This window comes from Chanodichthys erythropterus, chromosome 6 (genome assembly GCF_024489055.1).
Source record: "Chanodichthys erythropterus isolate Z2021 chromosome 6, ASM2448905v1, whole genome shotgun sequence".
Classification (NCBI taxonomy): Eukaryota; Metazoa; Chordata; class Actinopteri; order Cypriniformes; family Xenocyprididae; genus Chanodichthys; species Chanodichthys erythropterus.
The window spans coordinates 10,157,862-10,178,577 of record NC_090226.1 but is presented as its reverse complement, the minus strand read 5'-3'; the positions used below and the strand labels follow the sequence as shown (position 1 = coordinate 10,178,577).

At 36.4% G+C, this 20,716-nt stretch overlaps 1 protein-coding gene across 1 annotated transcript; it reads left to right on the top strand.

Annotated features, from left to right (window-relative positions):
• Positions 1-10,129: 10,129 nt before the first annotated feature.
• grpr (gastrin-releasing peptide receptor) lies at positions 10,130-17,343 on the top strand. Its single transcript, XM_067387225.1, has 3 exons — positions 10,130-10,625; positions 13,981-14,332; positions 15,804-17,343. Exons 1-3 carry the CDS (start codon positions 10,225-10,227, stop codon positions 16,185-16,187), a joined length of 1,137 nt encoding a protein of 378 aa, XP_067243326.1. The 5' UTR covers positions 10,130-10,224; the 3' UTR covers positions 16,188-17,343.
• The last annotated feature ends 3,373 nt before the right edge of the window (positions 17,344-20,716 follow it).

The window sequence follows — 20,716 nt, the reverse complement described above, 5'->3', positions numbered from 1 at the left end:
CTCGTATGGGTTCATTGTCATTTGTGTCTCAATTCCTTTTCATTTCATTATTTACTTCTTTGGAGTCAGATAAAGGTATGTTGTATGCAAAGGGAGTGTTTAGGAATGAAAATGACGTTTTATTAACAAAGTTCGGGAGGAGCACATTAAGATAATTTACCTAATTAACACAAGAGGAGCGCATTCAGTTAATCAACCCAATTAATGATAAGAGGTATATATACAGCAGACTTACATCTGTCTGTTGACAGTTGATCAGCATGCCTTCACCGCCCCATCTCCTCACTTCTAGTCCTAACTATTCTTATCACATCCGGGGGGAGTACTCTGGGACCCCCAGACAGCATGCCAAATACGCAAAACCTTTACTCTATCTAATTATATGTAAGTGTGAACTCATGAATATAGGTTCATCAAAGAAAAGAGGAAATGACGCTGTGTGAATGTGTTTCAAGGATGTCTTTAATGGCCTACCTGGAGAAAGCTTTCAAGAGCCTTCCAGAAAAGAATCAGGTAGTACAAGTTTACAGTAATGAAATGTTTGCAGTTGATTTGTTGCTTGGAGGGAAAAACATTTAGTTTGAATATACAGTTAACATTAGTCAATGGATGGTCAATGGAGGCTTTTTAGAACTGCACACACATTTTTCAAGGTTTCCAGGCAATATCTGACCATGAATTACTCTCATTTGGCACTGATAAAGAGGACAGATGGAAAATAAATATTAAGGCAAATGCTTATCAGTACCATTTCAAGAACAACCTGCAAAATGAAGCTTATTTGCCACATTACAGGCAAATCAGTCTTTTATCCAAATACTGTCTGTCTGTCTGTCTATCTATCTATCTCTATACTCTTAAGTATATAAAATGCATATAAAGTAGTTCATTTAAACAATGAGCTAAGTACTAGTAGTCGCTGTGCAAGTAAACCTCACTCCTCTTATCTCAAGAGATGCTCTAGCGACTGATGCCAGAGGTTGCAGCCTTTAGCCTCCTTGTCAGAACATCCGAATCCCACGCCGGAAACCCAAGTTTGAGGACCGTGCAGAGCGGGGCAAGTAGGACCTGGGTGAGGGGTTACATTGGTGCCGTGACCCGGATGGGAGTGAGGTTTGGGGGGTTAGTGTGACGGAGGCCAGCTAGTAGTCGCTGTGTGAGTAAACCTCACTCCTCTGATCTCAAGAGATGCTCTAACGATTGATGCTAGAGGTTGCAGTCTTTAGCCTCCTCGTTAGCACATCCAACTCCCACGCCAGACACCCAGGTTTGAGGCCCGCGCAGAGCGGGGTGAGTAGGACCTAGGTGAGGGGTTACACTAACATAATGAAAAGAATGAATCTTTGAAAAAATATGGTTATCCTTTGAATTTGGATAGTTAAAAAGTTTTCTTTGAAATTTACTTTTAATTTTTGCTCATAAGCTTTTGTTCACTGATTTGTTCACCCACCTCACACTGAGCCATCAATCAAAGGAAAGAATGTTAACTTTCCTAGAATATTAGTGCCATTCTTGATCTTGCCCTCCTGGTTGCATAATTCACAAATTCATTCTCTCCTTAATCTTTGAACGTGAGTCAGACCAAAATGAGGTACTCTGAGTACTTGTGCGATCTGTTCGGCAGCTTCCATGGGAAAATGGTTGTGAGGTTTCTATGGTTTCCTTCCCATGTAAGTGTTCATGTGTGTGTATGAGAGCGATTAATTTATGAGGACATGTTTGATCTGTGCTCTACCATCAATGCAAAGATGGCATTTACTAACAAACATAATGAAAATCTCATAGAGAAACATGCAGCCTAACCCCATAGTAGGACCCCCTCAGAGCCACTAATGATTTCACACAGACCAGTGTGATCACACAGACCTTGACACATGACTAAAACTACATGTTCTAAATTTACCTGCAGTTCATTATTGATCAGGTTCTTCTTTTTGTTCTTAAAAAAAACATCTTAAATTAGGATTTTCAACAGAGGAGGTTTTTAACCTTCAGAAATGTTGATTGTCATCTTTAGCATGAAAAACTGAAAATGTTATCAGCTTTTTTATTCTTTACTCATTATTATGAGGTTTGTAAAATTGCAACTCCACCAATCTTTGGGTGTCTACAATTTGAAACCCTGATTTTTATGATTTTGTAGCAACAAACAAAGAATAAAAATCGAAATTAAATAGACCTATACAATTAGTAATATTTCATAAAACTAAAAAAAAGAATTTTTAAATGTAATTTATTCCTGTGATGGCAAAGCTAAATTTTCAGCATCATTACTCCATTCTTCATTGTCACATGATCCTTCAGAAATCATGCTGATTTGGTGCTCAAGAAACATTTCTTATTATCAATGTTAAAATTGCTTGTGTTCATATGTTTGTGGAAAGTTTTCAGGATTCTTTGATGAATAGAAGAGTTTGATAATGCAATACAGAATAATAAAAAATAAAAAAAACTTGCACACAGCTGAATGGTTGCAGGTGGTAGGAACAGGAAATATTAGAAATATTGTAAAGGGAGATTAAAAAATTCTGCTCAAGGTCATAGCTTAGAAGACGTTTATTGAAGCAGAAACCTTTCGATCATGCAGCCATCATCAGGAATGTGCTCAGTTTATTGATAAAACACGGCAGTAGGATTCTGATAAGAAGCAAAGGTCTCAACTGAACCTTTTCATCGCCATTCTTACTGAAAAGGTTACAGCAGTTTGCTGCAAGTCTGATGACCTTTGACATGAGTTTTCTTTGCTTGTTTTTCATGATTAGTCTTTTCTTCCTTCCAGAATTCATTACTACTTGGTAACAAGTTGTTGATTAATTCTTAACACGTGAAAAAAAATATCTTATTTATCCATTGTTCGTGACGAAGAAAAGAAAGCAATTTTCTTGTCATTCTTTGAGATATGTATTCTTAAGGAATGCCTGAAATGCTATTATGGATTCATAGACAGGTAATCACAGTTGGGCTCTTTGTCTGTTTGCTTATGGAATATAATAAAGAATGACATTTAATCAACATATCCGGGGTTTGGCTGGGACTCAATAAGCAGCATTTTTTTTTTCAAATCCTGTCTGCGGATTGGAAGGAGTGGTGTGTCCAAGATAATGTCCTAGAGATGAGACATTCAGCTGATGTGACATTTAGGAAAATCAATAAAATTGCCACAGTGAAGTGGAATTGTATTATCGAAGAGAAACAAAGACATTATTTTAAAGAACAGCCAATTGAGAAGCGATTCAGAGCAGACTGTAAAAAAGAATCAATATTGTATCAAAAGTCTAATCATAGCTTTTCTTTTCATTGTAGAAAATGTTATATTTTACACACAAAACTAGCACTTTATAACTTTAGAAGTCTTACTAATTTAACATTCATTTTGATTCCACTGTAAGTTATTTAAGATTTACTTTTATAATTAGAAATAAAAAATCCATGTCCCAAAAAGTTATAAACAGAATGTGCATAAATATCTTTCATAGTCATTTTTCACACAGTGGGTCAAATCAAATATTATAATTAATTTTTCTGCCATGTCCTATTCCTCCATTCATGTCTTTATTTTATTTTAATAATGGATTTCTGATTCAAACCTAGTAGTATCTCATATGACTTAAATGTAATATTTTATTATAATAAAATCCTGGGAAAAAAAAATTTGGGACCTCCATCCTCTCATTCATTACGGATCATTTGGAAAGTTAAATATGGCAGTGGTCAGTATTAATCAGTGTTAATCAATAAGGCTGTGTTCCAATACACATGATCCCTATGAAGTGTTCATTGCTCCCTAAACACTGAGCAGGGGACATCTGTTTGGGTATGACATATACTTATTCTTTAAATAATTTTGTTTATGCTTTTTGAGGATAAGGTCATGCCACATAATTTGTTCTAAAAAATAGACATATGAGTTTGCATGAAAATATCATATGGAGTTTGATTTGGTGCACTGCTTTTGACGTAAACAATAAAAGATATATGCCTGTTTATTTTATCCTAACTACAAATGAACGTGGTTAGTGGCATATTATTTGCATCGTTTCCTGCTGTCCACTATACCAGAACAGATCTACAACCCTTTTTTTGCCCTCAGTTGTCACTTCCTTTTGCATATCAAGGCTGAAGGTATATTAAACATTTTTGCAAGTCCCAAAATTCATTAAAGGTGCCCTAGAATGAAAAATTGAATTTATCTTGGCATAGTTAAATAACAAGAGTTCAGTACATGGAAAACATATTTGCATATGCCAGCTCATGTTCAAGGCATTACACAAGGGCAGCCAGTATTAATGTCTGGATCTGTGCACAGCTGAATCATCAGACAAGGTAAGCAAGCAAGAACAATACAGATGGAGCAATAATAACTGACATGATCCATGATATCATGATATTTTTAGTGATATTTGTAAACTGTCTTTCTAAATGTTTCGTTAGCATGTTGCTAATGTACTTTTAAATGTGGTTAAAGTTACCATTGTTTATTACTGTATTCACGGAGACAAGAGCCGTCGCTATTTTCATTATTAAACACTTGCAGTCTGTATAATTCATAAACACAACTTCATTCTTTATAAATCTCTCCAACAGTGTAGCATTAGCCGTTAGCCACGGAGCACAGCCTCAAACTCATTCAGAATCAAATGTAAACATTCAAATAAATACAATACTCACATAATCCGACGCATGCATGACGAACACTTTGTAAAGATCCATTTTGAGGGTTATATTAGCTGTGTGAACTTTGTTTATGCTGGTTAAGGCAGTCAAGAGCTCGGGGGCGGGGGAGCGTGAGCATTTAAAGGGGCCGCATTTCTAATTATGCCCCAAAATAGGCAGTTAAAAAAATTAATTTAAAAAATCTATGGGGTATTTTGAGCTGAAACTTCACAGACACATTCAGGGGACACCTTAGAATTATATTACATCTTGTAAAAAAACGTTCGATGGCACCTTTAATTGATTTTTGTGGTTGTCACAAAATAGTACACACACTTGACATAATAGGATATTGAGAGTGGTCAGCAGGACTGTGATAAACAGTGACAAATAGGCACTTCTGATTTCATTGGCAGTTATAGAGCTGTTGCTATATAAGTCTTGCCATCAATACCACAGATTTCTGTACTTATGTTACCAGTGAACCTCAACATAAGAAGAGCAAATTGTCAGCATCACATCACCCAACCTTATCAGAACCTTCGAAAACAAAACAAACACACACTCAAGAACCTCTTTTTTTTATTGAAGTGCTCATGGAGTGGGTTTTGCTATCTTATCAGAGGAGGAGAGCAGACGTAGTGGGGAACAGCATATGGCATTCTGATTGTATGTTTCAGACTGAAACTGAGGACCATTTCACTGGCGAATTAAAAGGAAGGTGTGGGAGGTCTGGGAAGTGGGGAGCCTGGTAGATGGATTTTAGCAATACCTTTTGTGTGCTATCCCCTTGTCACACAAAAAGCCTTGTGTGTCATCCCCTTTCTTAATATAATGAAAGATTATCTCGCCAACACAATGAGGGCTCAGTCTGTGCCCTATGTTCATTCACACTTGGTGAAGATAAGCTAGGACATATCTGTTATCACTAGACATACTTCATCCTTTATCCTAGACACACACATTCGCTATAGTTACCTCATAATGTTGATGAAAGTTGTGCATAAGGCATTGATTATGGCATTAGTTCATGGAAGTGGTTGCCAACTTTTTTAGAGTAGAGTACCCTGAGGCATTAACATCCTTCTGTGTACCCTGTCTCATTTAAAATATAAAAATATGAAATATAAAAAATGAAATCATTCAGTCACTGAGGCATTCAAATTGTCTGATTCATTCATGAACGAAACACCACTCTTTTGAGTTGTTCAAAACTATTTCGTTTGTGAAATGGAGCAAAAACAGTCAAAATTGACATTATCATTTAAAATTTTGAATTTATATCAACTTATTGTTTATTGAACTGTTGTATTAAAATGATCTGTTGAATTAAAATTAAAATGTTAAAATTACATTTGCAATGGTGCTGATATTTGGGAAAACAGCACTTTTGCTTGTGTGATATTGCTTAATTTTATCATGATATCAGACAAAATCTCAGGGAAAATTCATATCTTGAATTTTGCATGCATTTTATTAATTTGGTGACATTTTCTACCCCGTATGACGATATTTTAAGAAAGAAAAAAAAGTCAGACTCGCTTTTAGGTGATTGGCTGGCTTTATATAGATATTGTAATAGTGGTTTAATTTGGCAGCAGTGGCAAACAATGCGAAGCAAAGGGTAAAAACTAACCTTATCTGGCTGTCACCAATATATATATATCTATATATCTATATATATATATATATATATATATATATATACATATATATATATATATATATATATATATTAGCTTCTAGGGGCCACAAGACTTAAGTCATCCACCATAATAGAACTGTCAAAGCCGGTCCGTGAACATTTGAGAATGAGTTGACTGTGCGTCTACAACGTTAGTTAGACACAAATATGATTATCTATATCTCAATAAACTTCATCAGATGATGCTGACACAACCAATGTTGGGAGTAACTTGAGTTACGTAATCAGATTACTTTTTCAAGTTACTAGTAAATTAACACATGACTAGTTCAATTTACAACAAAATTTAATTTTAACAAAAGTTAATTTTTCAAATAAGTAACGCAAGTTACTTTTTAACATGTATTGACTGACAGCTCTCTTGACCCAGAGGTGTTGTGTGCGCTGTGTGAACATGATGGTTATTGTAGTTCTAGACTAAATGTGAACATGCATTTACTCATCTCACTGGCACTAAAAAAAATTAAGTATTCCTCAAAATGAATAAAAACAGTGACATTACACAAATATACTTTACATAAAATTATGTATTTAATCTCACTTTATTAACCAGTGTCTTTGCTGTTGACCTTCAATGATCTAATTCATCCATACAAATAAGCAAAAATTACTTTAGATTTAGAAATAAGAGTGTTGAACTTCCTTCTCCTGTATCCTGTTCTTCTTTAATCCAGAATGGCAGCACAGCTGAAAGGTTTGTTTGAGCTGCGCCCTCTACTGTACAGGTGTAAATACAGGCCTGAGGCTTATTCATTTCACTTTTGGTGTGAAAGGGCCTTAACATTTGCTAAAATTACAACTGTTTTTGTTGTTACTAAAAAACAAACAAGCAAGCCCAGCCCAGGTGAGAAAAAGTAACATGGAAGTAATGTAACCCATTACTTTTCATAAAAAGTAACTAACACAATTAGTTACTTTTTTAGGGAGTAACGCAATATTGTAATGCATTACTTTTAAAAGTAACTTTCCCCAACATTTGACACGACATTAAAAAGTTGCCATAGTTTAAAAACCCGTAATATTGAGCTAATACATATACAAAACACAAACCAACAGATTCTCACCTGAAAGAAATGGGATAACCTTTGGCAGTTTCACAACCAGAAACTGCGCAATGTTGTGGCATCATTGATTCTGTGAGTGACGTCATGTTGACCGTTCCACATGTCTGGAGTGGTCGAATGTGGCATCTATGTATACATATCTGGTCACCAATGCTACGCCACTCGATTTGCGTAGTGGCTATGATGAGGGATTTAGAAGAGGGGGAGGGGGAGGGGCTTGTGCTGTCTTGCAGAATTAAATCTTAATGCAGTTTTCAGGCACACAATTAATTGAGAATTAATGCCATGGGCCAAATTTAAATAACAAAACCAACTTATGACTTAGAAAAGGGCACGTATCTAGTCAGACACCAAAAGGGCAGATGCTTGGGGACCACTTGCGGTCTGTCTGTGCACATGTCTGTCCTCAGGGGTATGCGTACCCCAGTTTGGGGACCACTGGTTTATGGGAAGGAGATGTTAAGGGTTTCCCCACTAGATGTTTCTTCATGCAGCTCTGCAGTACTTGAAGTCTCTTTCCGTGAACAGCTACTCCTTGTGTTGATACCTGGTGTCTCTTGTGTGTTATGGAGTGGTTGTTTAATAAATGCACACCGACATTCATGATATGGATTCGGTGTAATTCAGTTCACATAATCAATTCTGTGGTAGTTCAAATAATCAACACATTACATATTTGAAAGTTAAATTTGATCATGTAGAACCATCTTTTTGTATATTTTCATCTAATGAATTGAAACCATGGCATGTTGTGCTCTGCGTATCAGCTTTTCTTTTTTGTCATCAACCTGTTCTGGATGAACACTTATATCTGCACACCATTAATTTGCACTACATTTAAAGTCTGTTGCTGTGGAGACCATATTTCTTTGGTCCCTCTGTGGTATATCTGTACTTTCAGACCATATTCACACTTGGGTAGATGGATACCAGCACGCTTCACAGCATTGCACAAACCTGGAGCTATTCATGTTTACATCAGATTTCAGAGTGCAGGTTTGCTTTTATGCCCAGCTGCATGGGGGGAAAAATAATCTAAATATAATACCATTTATAAATATAGCTGCAAGCAGCAATTACGGGGCCAAGCACAAAAACGGCACAAGAAGCCAACCAACATGGCTGGGAGCATCAGACCAACAGCAGCAGTGAGCAATTAGAGACCTATTAAGATCATTTTAGGCAAAAGAGCTGAAAAATGATAAAAAATGAGGATTTTACTGGTTTATCACTTTGGACCAATAAGTGGCGCTGTGACCAAATTAATGTGGTATGGTCAGAGTGAGTTGACAATGACACTTGCAAAGTTTGGTGTCAATATATCAAAGCATTGCAGAGATACAGCTTCAAGAGTAATTTTTGCATCATGCCTCAAATTCATTGCTCCGGTATATGCGAAAACAGTTTGACTTTCGACTTGAAATCCATAACTTTTTGTCAACTTTGGTGAAAATTGGAGCAAAAGTCTAGGAGGAGTTTGAAGGAGGAGTTTGAAGAAGTATGTTTTTAAAATTTATGATTTGTGGACAAACCCATCAGAAGTTATAAGCAAAAATAGCCATTTTTCATATCTCCGCACCAGTAGGTGGCGCTGCACCGAAACAATGCATGGTGCCTCAGGTCATGCTTGTAATGACATGTACCAAGTTTGGTCTGAATATGATAAAGTGTTGTAGAGATACAGCCTTACTTCTATTTTCGCAAGCACTGGTCTGGTCTGAAGATGATCTGATTCAATTTTCGTGAAAATCGGAGTAACAGCCTAGGAGGAGTTCGAAAAATTAGTTTTTTCAGAAAATTCAAAATGGCAGAAAAGTCATAAACGTCATAGGGTGCAATCGATTCGTCTTGAGCCAAGGAATCAGAGGAAAAAAGAATTTCTAGCCCTTATGGTTCTAAAGTTATTAACATAAACATAAGTGCAAATTTGGACAGCTGGTGGCGCCAGAGGGATTGAGTTAGAGACTCCAATTTTGCTATGGACATAGATCAGACTATCCTCTAACTGTGTACCAAATTTCATAACTTTCCCGCAAACGGTTCTATGGGCTGTCATAGACTTCAAGAGCGGAAGAAGAAGAAGAAGAAGAAGAAGAAGAAGAAGAAGAAAAATAAAATTGAAAAAAAGAACGCCAACGGTTACAATAGGTGCCTCCGTGCCTTCGATGCTTGGCCCCTAATTACCAGAATTGACAGGAGATATAGCTAAGTATATAAGTAATGGACTTGCACTTTATTTTACAGTATGTGCACTTATGTGTAATTACAATATACTTACCTAAAAAAGTACTAATATATGGTAACTACATGGGTTAAGGGGTTAGTTATTGTAATTACTATAATAAGTGCATACATGTATGTACATGGTGAACAGGACTGTATTCAGTGTAATTAATTTCACAATAATAATAATAATAATAATAATAGGTGAAATAGTAATAATAATAATAGGTGAAAATAGAAACTGTTCACACGCTATATATCAAACGATATGTGAGCTATATGCTAACTGGATGCCATGAATGTTCATCTTTTAAGAGCTAAAGCTCACATATCGTTTTCTACTGCCTGGGTAGGCAGCTCAAGTTTAGAGAGGCTTTATGGCTTAATAAAATGTAGTTTTCCAACACATGAGAGCGCAGGCGCATCAATTTGGCATAAAGGAGCCAAACCTCACATGGACTCTCCATTTGCGCACAGGATGTGCTGGAGAGGAATATCACCGGACCAACAGTATAAACCGTAGTCATAGCAATATGTGGAGACTTGAATTTCAAAATGCGTACGAAGTGATTTGATAACATGTCTGACGCAACATTAACTCCGACACTCGATGTAAAGTTTCTGGGCGACTCACCGGAGCGCAACAACACCAGCACCGCTCCGGAACATCCACACTTGCATTCAGGCATCATTATCGCCACCGTTTACGCGCTCCTCATTACTGCTGGACTTATTGGTAATGTGACGCTCATTAGAACGTTTTGCATCGTGAAATCCATGCGCAATGTCCCCAATCTGTTCATGTCGAGTCTCGCTCTCGGAGACGTGTTGCTGCTGGTCACCTGCGCGCCCGTGGATGCCAGCAAGTTTCTGGCGGATGAGTGGCTCTTTGGGCGGATGGGCTGTAAACTCATCCCGTTCATCCAACTGACGTCGGTCGGAGTGTCGGTGTTCACGCTCACAGCGCTGGCAGCGGACAGGTAAAGAGATCTATATTAGCCTCTGTTCAGAAAGCAAAACAATACCATTTCAGTTTAAACGTCTTTTTAATATAATAGAAATCACCGCAATGTGTTAATGAAGCAAGGTCCTCGAAATAATTAGAAAATATTAATTATTACCCCATTAACATGTAAAATGACACCAAAATGACTGATTAAGCTGAGTTCAGCAAAAGTTGGAAATCAGGTAAAATGGGACATTAAGTTTCATGATTGATTGCCTTTTAAATATCAGGAAGTGATTAGAATGTGAAAAACATTAATAATTACCTCCAGACTAGTCTTTAATCATTATGTATCGAGCATGAGAATGGGCATGTTCTTCTTATGCATAAGCCTCTATAAAAATAAAAAAAAATACTATTGTGGTTTTTAAATAGTTATTAAATGGTCAGTCACATAAAATGTAAGTACTGTTGCAAAAGTCATATTTAATTATTTGTGAGTGTCTGTTTTAAGTACAGGTCCAAGGTGATTACTAGTAAGTGTGGATGAGACTGACCTGGCAAACCTTGTTCAAGTTGGTTAGATTGATAGGCTAGTAACTAACCACCTGATATTCCATATGACATGCTTTTTCGAGTAGGGGCATAGATTCATTATACTGTCAGTTTTAATAGAAGAAAAATGTAATGCAACAGGTATTCTATAAACTTAAAATCACTATGCCACTTTTGCTGACGATCTGTTGCACTTGTCAGAACAGTTCAGGTGAAAAGCAGTGCGTCATTTTTCAAATCATGTCATTTTTTTTAAATGTATTTTTTATGTTTAGGAGGTTGCAGCCTCAAAAAAAAAAAAAAAAAAAAATCTGATAAGCTACAAAAAGCCAGCCTTTTGTGTAATTCACATTGTAAAAGAGAGTGTATAATTTCAAGGATACCCTGACTTTAGCAGTTCAGATCAGAACTGATTGTGTTCTGTTCTATTCTATTCTATTCTATTCTATTCTATTCTATTCTATTCTATTCTATTCTATTCTATTCTATTCTGATGATGTATATAAACATCTGTTTTTGTATCCCACAAGGCTCCAATTTTATGCCTTCTTGGTCTGTCTGTACTCTTGAGGAAGTGTGTGACTTGGTGTGTGATAAAAGCAGGTGAAGGGAAATGAAAAATAACATGTCTAATGATGGAGAAAAATGAACTGTTGATGCTAGAGCACTCAAGAGTAACGACTGGATCAACTGAGGGTCGAATTGCTCTCGGGTTAAATGAGAAACAGTTGATGGTGTGCTGATGTGATTCAATTTTAATCAATATTAAGATTGATTATTGTTCATTAAGAATTTCTAAAGCCATTAACAGAAAATAAGGTGCTTAGTATATAAGTCAGAGATTTATTAGTCAGTTTTTCTTTGCCATTGTCACCTTTGACGGGTTCGTTTGTGAGGCTCTATTCTTTGTGAAGCTGCTTCGCTTTGGTATATTGTGAAATGCAATTCAATTTCATTTACAATTTGATCTCCCTCTGATATAAAGAAAATGACCAAGCAGGAAGACTGTTCCATGATCTATGTGGTGGGAGTCTGATTAGCACCGGAGGCTTGATTTCATATTTAGGTGAACAGCAATGAGCAACAGATGGCAGATGGAAATCATAGGTGGGAGGATCTTTTCCTGTGGTCTGGATAGACCTACAGGGCTTCAAATCAGTCATAGACTGATAGGCTATTCTCACTTTTGATAACTTTTTTATTACATCAATCCACAATCCAGCTGTCTGACATTTCCTAATATGCAACAGTGCCCATCCACTTTTATTCCACACAAGATTTTTAAAATAACTATTTGTTAGAGTTATAAGCTGTGATCCAAACCAACAAGCTAAGTGAATCACAACATTACAAACTTTGATTTTTGTAATGTTCTGAAAATATTTGAAAATATATATATTTTTTTGTACAAAGGCCTTAATAAAAATAAATGACAAAGATATGACATCAAATGTATATAAGGTTTTAATTATATTTTGCTACATATAAAGGTCAAAAGGTTATTCGGTTGAACTGTTCAAAGGCCAATACAGCCATTTCATTTGTGATTAAAATATCTTAAAATGTAATTACTGTGTATATTTTTTATTCTGGCATGATTTAATAACATCATATATCAACAAAATGGTGCTAAAAGTATGTGTATGTGTCATTTGGAGTAACCAATATAAAGAGACCATTTTTGGATCAAGTCATGCAATCAATATCATGTGACAGGATGTGACATCATTCAGACACCTGCAAAGGACCACATGGTTGTGAAGCAAAGTAACTAACTCACTTTTAACTATTTGAAAAAAATTTTGGTAGCAAATTTTGTCCATCTTGAAAAAAGAAAAGAATATTTTTATATATAATACATACAACTCTATATCATTTGAAGTCCTTCATGGGAGTGGGCAGGCACTAAAGTGTTCTTTTGTCACATTTGCTTGCAGCAAATCTCTGATTGGTGGAGTTTTTTTTTTTTTTTTGTAGAATCATGGGTAATGTAGTTTCTCACCAAGAAGCCAGCAGCTAAACATAATTATTTAAAAAAATAAGTTGAAATAATGTGGGCTAATGTCTTCAACAAAAGCATATATACCATTGATTAACTTTTTTCCTGAGGCACATTTTTTTTGTTCTCAGCTGATACATTAAAGGTGCCATCAAACGTTTTTTTTACAAGATGTAATATAAGTTTAAGGTGTCCCCTGAATGTGTCTGTGAAGTTTCAGCTCAAAATACCCCAAAGATGTTTTTTAATTAATTTTTTTAACTGCCTATTTTGAGGTATCATTAACTTTGCACCGATTCATGCTGCGGCCCCTTTAAATGCTCACGCTCCCTGCCCACGGAGCTTGCACTTGCCTTGAACAGCATAAAGTTCACAAAGCTAATATAACCCTCAAATGTTACGTAACAGTCGGTGTTATGTTGAGATTCGCCTGTTTTCCGGAGGTCTTTTAAACAAATGAGATTTATATAAGAAGGAGGAAACAATGGAGTTTGAGACTCACTGTATGCCATTTCCATGTACTGAACTCTTGTTATTTAACTATGCCGAGGAAAATTCAATTTGTAATTCTAGGGCACCTTTAAGAACATTGTGACATTAGGTTACATACAACTGAACTGAACTCTGAGACACAGCTGTTCATAGAGATAAAATGGCGGTTTGCAGTTGCATGAGAGTCCCCTTGATTTATCACGCCATGTTCCATCAGTTAATTAGTCACGCATTTTTGTTTGTTTTTGATTTGTGTTCGTTCTTAATTAAAATATTGTTCTTAAGGTTAGAGTCTTAATTAAAATAGCTCCTTCTGTTCCTGGTGTCTTTTTCTGTCTCTTAGATACAAGGCCATTGTCAAGCCGATGGATATCCAGGTATCTAAAGCTTCGCTAAAGGTCTGTCTGAGGGCTGCGTCGATCTGGCTGCTCTCCATGGTCCTGGCCATTCCTGAGGCGGTGTTCTCCGATCTCCACACCTTCCACATCCCAGAAACCAATGAGACTTTTAAAACATGTGCCCCATACCCTCACGCTGGAGACCTGCACCCTAAAATCCATTCCATGGCCTCCTTTCTTATTCTGTATATCATTCCTCTCTTCATTATTTCTGTGTACTACATCTTCATTGCCAGGAGTCTGATTGAGAGTGCCATTAACATGCCTGTGGAAGGAAATGCACACATTCAGAGGCAGGTAAGTACAATGGTCAAGTGCTTTAGCTGTTTAATGAGTTTGTTTGGATATATATTTAGGGTATTAGGTTAGCTAATTTGGCCTGCTGTCCACTGAGGAGGGGCTCGATGAAGCAGCTTCAACTCGAGCTCTGATATACCCCCAGTTAATAAATATAGGATATGATTACATAGGGCAAGGTATTTGCGATGAAGGTGGAGTTTAGGGAGGAATGCTGGAACAGCTGATTGGAAGATTAGATGGGCTCGCACCGCCCTAAGTTACGTTTAGGAACTTCACTAACATAGAATGTAGCTGAATAACTTGTAATTTGCATTATACCAAAATTTTTCTAAATGTATTAACAAAAGTCCAGTGATTGATATTTTCCTAGATTTCAGTAGACATTATAATCAAAAAGACATAACACTTATGCTTCAAACCTGGTATTATATTTTTTCCTTTCTTAAAAGTACTGTAATTAAATTAATTTTGTAACTTTTTCTAATTCATACAAAATATCCTAGATTTACTTTATTTAATCTTATATACCCAATTATACATGACGACACACAACACACATAAAGGCCTAGACATAACTTTTGTATTTACAACTAGAACAATGTAATTTTAAAAATATATAGTTTTGGGGGTATTTAGGATTTAGGCTTTTCCATGTTATGTATAGTTATTTCCCTATATCATAGAGTGTTTATGCTTAAGACACAAACTTTTATATTATATTATATTATATTATATTATATTATATTATATTATATTATATTATATTATATTATATTATATTATATTATATTATATTATATTATATTTTTAATTATATTGAGAAGTTGTAATATTTGTAACATTTCCATTGCTGAGTTTGAAAATGCCAGAGTTCATGCAGAGAGAGCATCTGTACTGTTACGGTGACCCTTCGTCTCTGTTTGTTGAAATCGTTTTTGAAAGGTGATTCAGTAGCTATTTTTTAAAAGCATTCTCAATACAAGATGAGACCGGACACATCTGGGGTCAGTTGCATAAACATAGCCATTATAAGACTTAAGAGACAACCGGTTTTACGTTTTGGTATTAAAGTTGATCAATCTATGTTTTTTATGTATCTGACTATAAAAAGTTATGAACAGAAAAAAATTATGATGACTAACTTGTAAGACCCTCTGCTCTGCTGTTCATTGTTATGTGAATAATACAGTCTGTAAGCATTTGAAAGGAACCTTATATGTAAGGAACCATTTATACAAAATGTACCTTTATTACAATACTGCCTTTGTTATTCTTCATCTATGAGACCACTTGGTTTCACAAGTACCTGGTTCATATATTTCACACAATTAGTCCCACCCCAAATCATGCTATTGGTTGAGCCAGTGTTGCTGTGTCAGACTGTTCAGAAAGATAAAACGGCTGTAATTGGAGAAAAAAGTTTTTTTTTATATTTTATTATATTTACTCTCTGCTTTCTGAACCCTAGATTGAGTCACGGATGCGGCTTGCCAAGACAGTGCTAGTGTTCGTGGGCCTTTTTGCCATCTGCTGGCTCCCCAACCATGTGATTTACCTCTACCGCTCCTACCACTACACAGAAGTGGACACCTCAATGGCCCATTTCATCTCCAGCGTGTGCGCACGTATCCTCGCCTTTACCAACTCTTGCGTGAATCCCTTCGCTCTCTACCTGCTCAGCAAATCCTTTAGGAAGCAGTTCAACAAGCAGCTTTGCTGCTGCTGCCCGTCCATGTCTCTGCGTTCACAAAGCACTAGGCGTAACAACACGCGACTGAGCTCACTCAAAAGCACCCAGAACCCCTCTGTGGCTAGCTTCAGCCTTGTCAATGGCAACGCTGTCTGCCATTAGAGCTAAACAGGCATATTTAACTTCAGAAATATAAATTAAATATAAAAAATACATAATATATACAATCATCTTTGCTTGTCTGTAATAAATATGCTTAAATTGAGAGGTACGGGCGCCTGCAGGATTTCATGTTCCATGATTTTTGTTGCAAAAATCACTAAAAAAATTAAATTCAAGTTTTAATTTTTTTGAATATGTATAGCATTCATGTAACTATTATGCACTTCTATATAACTTAAGTTGAGACGCTTCAGATCAAACTATCAGTGAGAGCAATAACTGTATGTTCATATAGGAAAACAACCTCAAAATCATCACAGGTGAACACGAAAACACTTTCGGTGTGAATAAATGCTGTTTCACTCTGGACATGCAAGCAGAGCAGAAGCAGCACAGAAGGTGTTTGTATGTAGAGCAGAAGCAGCATGAGTCAATTGATTGTGCTTTCATGCTGGCAGTGTTTGTCGCGTGCAGCTGAACCACGGCTCGTGTACTGCAAATACAGAGTAAGTATCATCTATTATGTCACCTTTTTGAGATGTTCTCCTCCGACCACTGTCTGCAACATGCTTTGATTTATGATGTGCAGCATACTCTGCTCTGATGCAGTTGTGTTCCCCTTGCAAATGCTGAAAAAATGATAAAAGTAATCATAAGGTTAATCTATACCTCTAGTTTTGATCATTTAAACAAGTTTTTGAAGTTTGGGCAAAAAAAAAACAAACAAAAAAAAAACAGGTGTATTTTGACCAACAACAAGGCACTGTGGCTTTAATTCAGTGTAAGCAGCGCAACAAAAATAGACTTGTGTCGAAACGATCTCCGCACTGCTGCTTTACACAACAGCGATGTACCAAAAAATGTAAAAGTTTTTTCTTTTGCGTTTTTCGTGTACAGATTACAACGTTGTCAAAACGATCCCCATTCACACAAGTCTGCCAAAATGACTAAAAACGCTGTATTATGCCAGGCCAGTAGTTGGCGATGTCACTTTGTAAAGAAACACAATGTGCCTATAAATTAAACACATAATACACATGCGCATGACGTCACCATTTTGACAAATTTGTGTTTTAGTAGTTTACACAGAGACAATAACGATATTGTTTTCAAAAACTTGTACTTTGAATCCCATTTTCAAATCTTTGCATTTTCAGGCCCCCAAAATGCCGTTGTCATGTCAATGAGTGGCAAAAATGCAAAAAAAAAAAAGTTTTTAGTTTATTATATTTCTCATTTGTATGTTTTCGTATGATCTGCTTATGCCTTACTGGTGGTTAAGGAGGTACATACTTTTTTTTCCCTTAAACCTGTTAGTTTCTGTATGAATCACATTGTAAAAAAATCATACGAAAAAGTTAAAATAATAACATTTTCTAATGAGATCAGGTTGGAATATCCAGTTCATCCAGCTCTCTCTGTTCTCTGTTCTTAAAGGGTTAGTTCACTTTAAAATGAAAATTACCCCAAGATTTAGTCATCCTCAAGCCATCCTTTTCTTCATTCTGATGAACACAATCAGAGTTATATTAATAAATATCCTGACGCGTCCAAGCTTTATAATGGCAGTGAACAGGGGCAACGAGTTTGAACCTCATGAAAGCGCATCCATCCATCATAAACATACTCCACACGGCTTCTGTATTCAACTTATGAAAAAAGTGTAATGCCTCTTGCAGTTCAAAACTATGTCCTATGACTTCCATATTCAAGGTGCCCAAGAACATGTTTTCAAAAGATGCAATATAAGTCTTAGGTGTCCCCTGAATGTGTCTGTGAAGTTTCAGCTCAAAATTTTTTATTAATTTTTTTAACTGCTTATTTTGGGGCATCATTATAAATGCGCCGATTTATGCAGCGCGGCCCCTTTAAATCTTGTGCTCTCCTGCTTGCCTTAAACAGCATAAACAAAGTTCACACAGCTAATATAACCCTCAAAATGGATCTTTACAAAGTGTTCGTCATGCAGCATGTCTAATCGCGTAAGTATGGTATTTATTTGGATGTTTACTTTTGATTCTGAATGAGTTTGAGGCTGTGATCCGTGGCTAACGGCTAATGCTACACTGTTGGAGAGATTTATAAAGAATGAAGTTGTGTTTATGAATTATACAGACTGCAAGTGTTTAAAAATGAACATAACGACAGTCTTGTCTCTGTGAATACATTAAGAAACGATGGTAACATTTAACAGTACATTCGCAACATGCTAACAAAACATTTAGAAAGACAATTTACAAATATCACTAAAAATATCATGTAATCATGGATCATGTCAGTTATTATTGCTCCATCTGCCATTTTTCGCTATTGTTCTTGCTTGCTTACCTAGTCTGATGATTCGGCTGTGTGCACAGATCCAGACGTTAATACTGGCTGCCCTTGTCTAATGCCTTTCATAATGTTGGGAACATGGGCTGGCATATGCAAATATTGGGGGCGTACACCCCGACTGTTACGTAACAGTCGGTGTTATGTTGAGATTCGCCTGTTCTTCAGAGGTCTTTTAAACAAATGAGATTTATATAAGAAGGAGGAAACAATGGAATTTGAGACTCACTGTATGTCTTTTCCATGTACTGAACTCTTGTTATTTGACTATGCCAAGATAAATTCAATTTTTGAATCTAGGTCACCTTTCAACTTATGAAAAAATCGTAACTGACGCAAGGCCTTTATTAACCCCCTGGTACGGTGGCCGAGAGAGCTCAACGCGCTGCAAATGAGAAAACATCTTCATCAGTTTGACAACACATGCGCTGCAAACTCCACAACACTTACAAATAGTGAAACGCGCTGCAAATAAATAAAACATCTTCATCAGTTTGACAACACATGCGCTGCAAACTCCACAACACTTACAAAAAGAAAAACGCGCTGCAAATAAAGAAAACATCTTCATCAGTTTGACAACACACGCGCTGCAAACTCCACATGTTTTCTTTATTTGCAGCGCGTTTCACTATTTGTAAGTGTTGTGGAGTTTGCAGCGCATGTGTGTTGTCAAACTGATGAAGATGTTTTCTTTATTTGCAGCGCGTTTTTCTTTTTGTAAGTGTTGTGGAGTTTGCAGCGCATATGTGTTGTCAAACTGATGAAGATGTTTTCTTTATTTGCAGCGCGTTTCACTATTTGTAAGTGTTGTGGAGTTTGCAGCGCATGTGTTGTCAAACTGATGAAGATGTTTTCTTTATTTGCAGCGCGTTTTTCTTTTTGTAAGTGTTGTGGAGTTTGCAGCGCATGTGTTGTCAAACTGATGAAGATGTTTTCTTTATTTGCAGCGCGTTTTTCTTTTTGTAAGTGTTGTGGAGTTTGCAGCGCGTGTGTTGTCAAACTGATGAAGATGTTTTCTTTATTTGCAGCGCGTTTTTCTTTTTGTAAGTGTTGTGGAGTTTGCAGCGCGTGTGTTGTCAAACTGATGAAGATGTTTTCTTTATTTGCAGCGCGTTTCACTATTTGTAAGTGTTGTGGAGTTTGCAGCGCATGTGTTGTCAAACTGATGAAGATGTTTTCTTTATTTGCAGCGCGTTTTTCTTTTTGTAAGTGTTGTGGAGTTTGCAGCGCGTGTGTGTTGTCAAACTGATGAAGATGTTTTCTTTATTTGCAGCGCGTTTGTCTATTTGTAAGTGTTGTTGAGTTTGCAGCGCGTGTGTTGTCAAACTGATGAAGATGTTTTCTTTATTTGCAGCGCGTTTTTCTTTTTGTAAGTGTTGTGGAGTTTGCAGCGCATGTGTGTTGTCAAACTGATGAAGATGTTTTCTTTATTTGCAGCGCGTTTGTCTATTTGTAAGTGTTGTGGAGTTTGCAGCGCATGTGTTGTCAAACTGATGAAGATGTTTTCTTTATTTGCAGCGCGTTTTTCTTTTTGTAAGTGTTGTGGAGTTTGCAGCGCATGTGTTGTCAAACTGATGAAGATGTTTTCTTTATTTGCAGCGCGTTTCACTATTTGTAAGTGTTGTGGAGTTTGCAGCGCATGTGTTGTCAAACTGATGAAGATGTTTTCTTTATTTGCAGCGCGTTGAGCTCTCTCGGCCACCGTACCCTGGAGCCATGTGGTGTACATTTATGATGGACACATTTGACCATTTCACTGAAAAGAGACCGACTTGAATGATAAATTCACAAATGATTGACATCGCTGGTTCTGTCGACAGAAATATGTGACACACATAATAACTGCTGAAATATTAGCAGAGAAAAGTTTCTCTGAGTCAAATCATTTGCACAGTTCATACAACCATACACCTGCAGGCGCCGAGAGAGGCAAACCCATTTTAATGTGAAGAAATTAAGAAATTTTATGTCATTTTATTTGCAATATCTGGGTATATGTATATAGATATTTTTCATGGTGACTTGCAGTTCTAATGTGGTAAATGGGACTGTGATTATTCTAAATATTTGCAATGGATAAATATTTTTCATGGAGATTTTTGGTTTTAAGTTTACAGAGGTAACTATCAAATGTGAACAAAAATAGTCAGTGTCTTTGTCTGCTTTACAAGTAAAAGTCATTTTAATGGAGCTGT

Coding starts and splice junctions, on each gene's coding strand:
- grpr (XM_067387225.1), top strand. CDS start 10,225: ATGTCTGACGCAACATTAACTCCGACACTCGATGTAAAGTTTCTGGGC. Junction 10,626..13,980: donor ACAGCGCTGGCAGCGGACAG/GTAAAGAGATCT, acceptor TCTGTCTCTTAG/ATACAAGGCCATTGTCAAGC. Junction 14,333..15,803: donor ATGCACACATTCAGAGGCAG/GTAAGTACAATG, acceptor TCTGAACCCTAG/ATTGAGTCACGGATGCGGCT.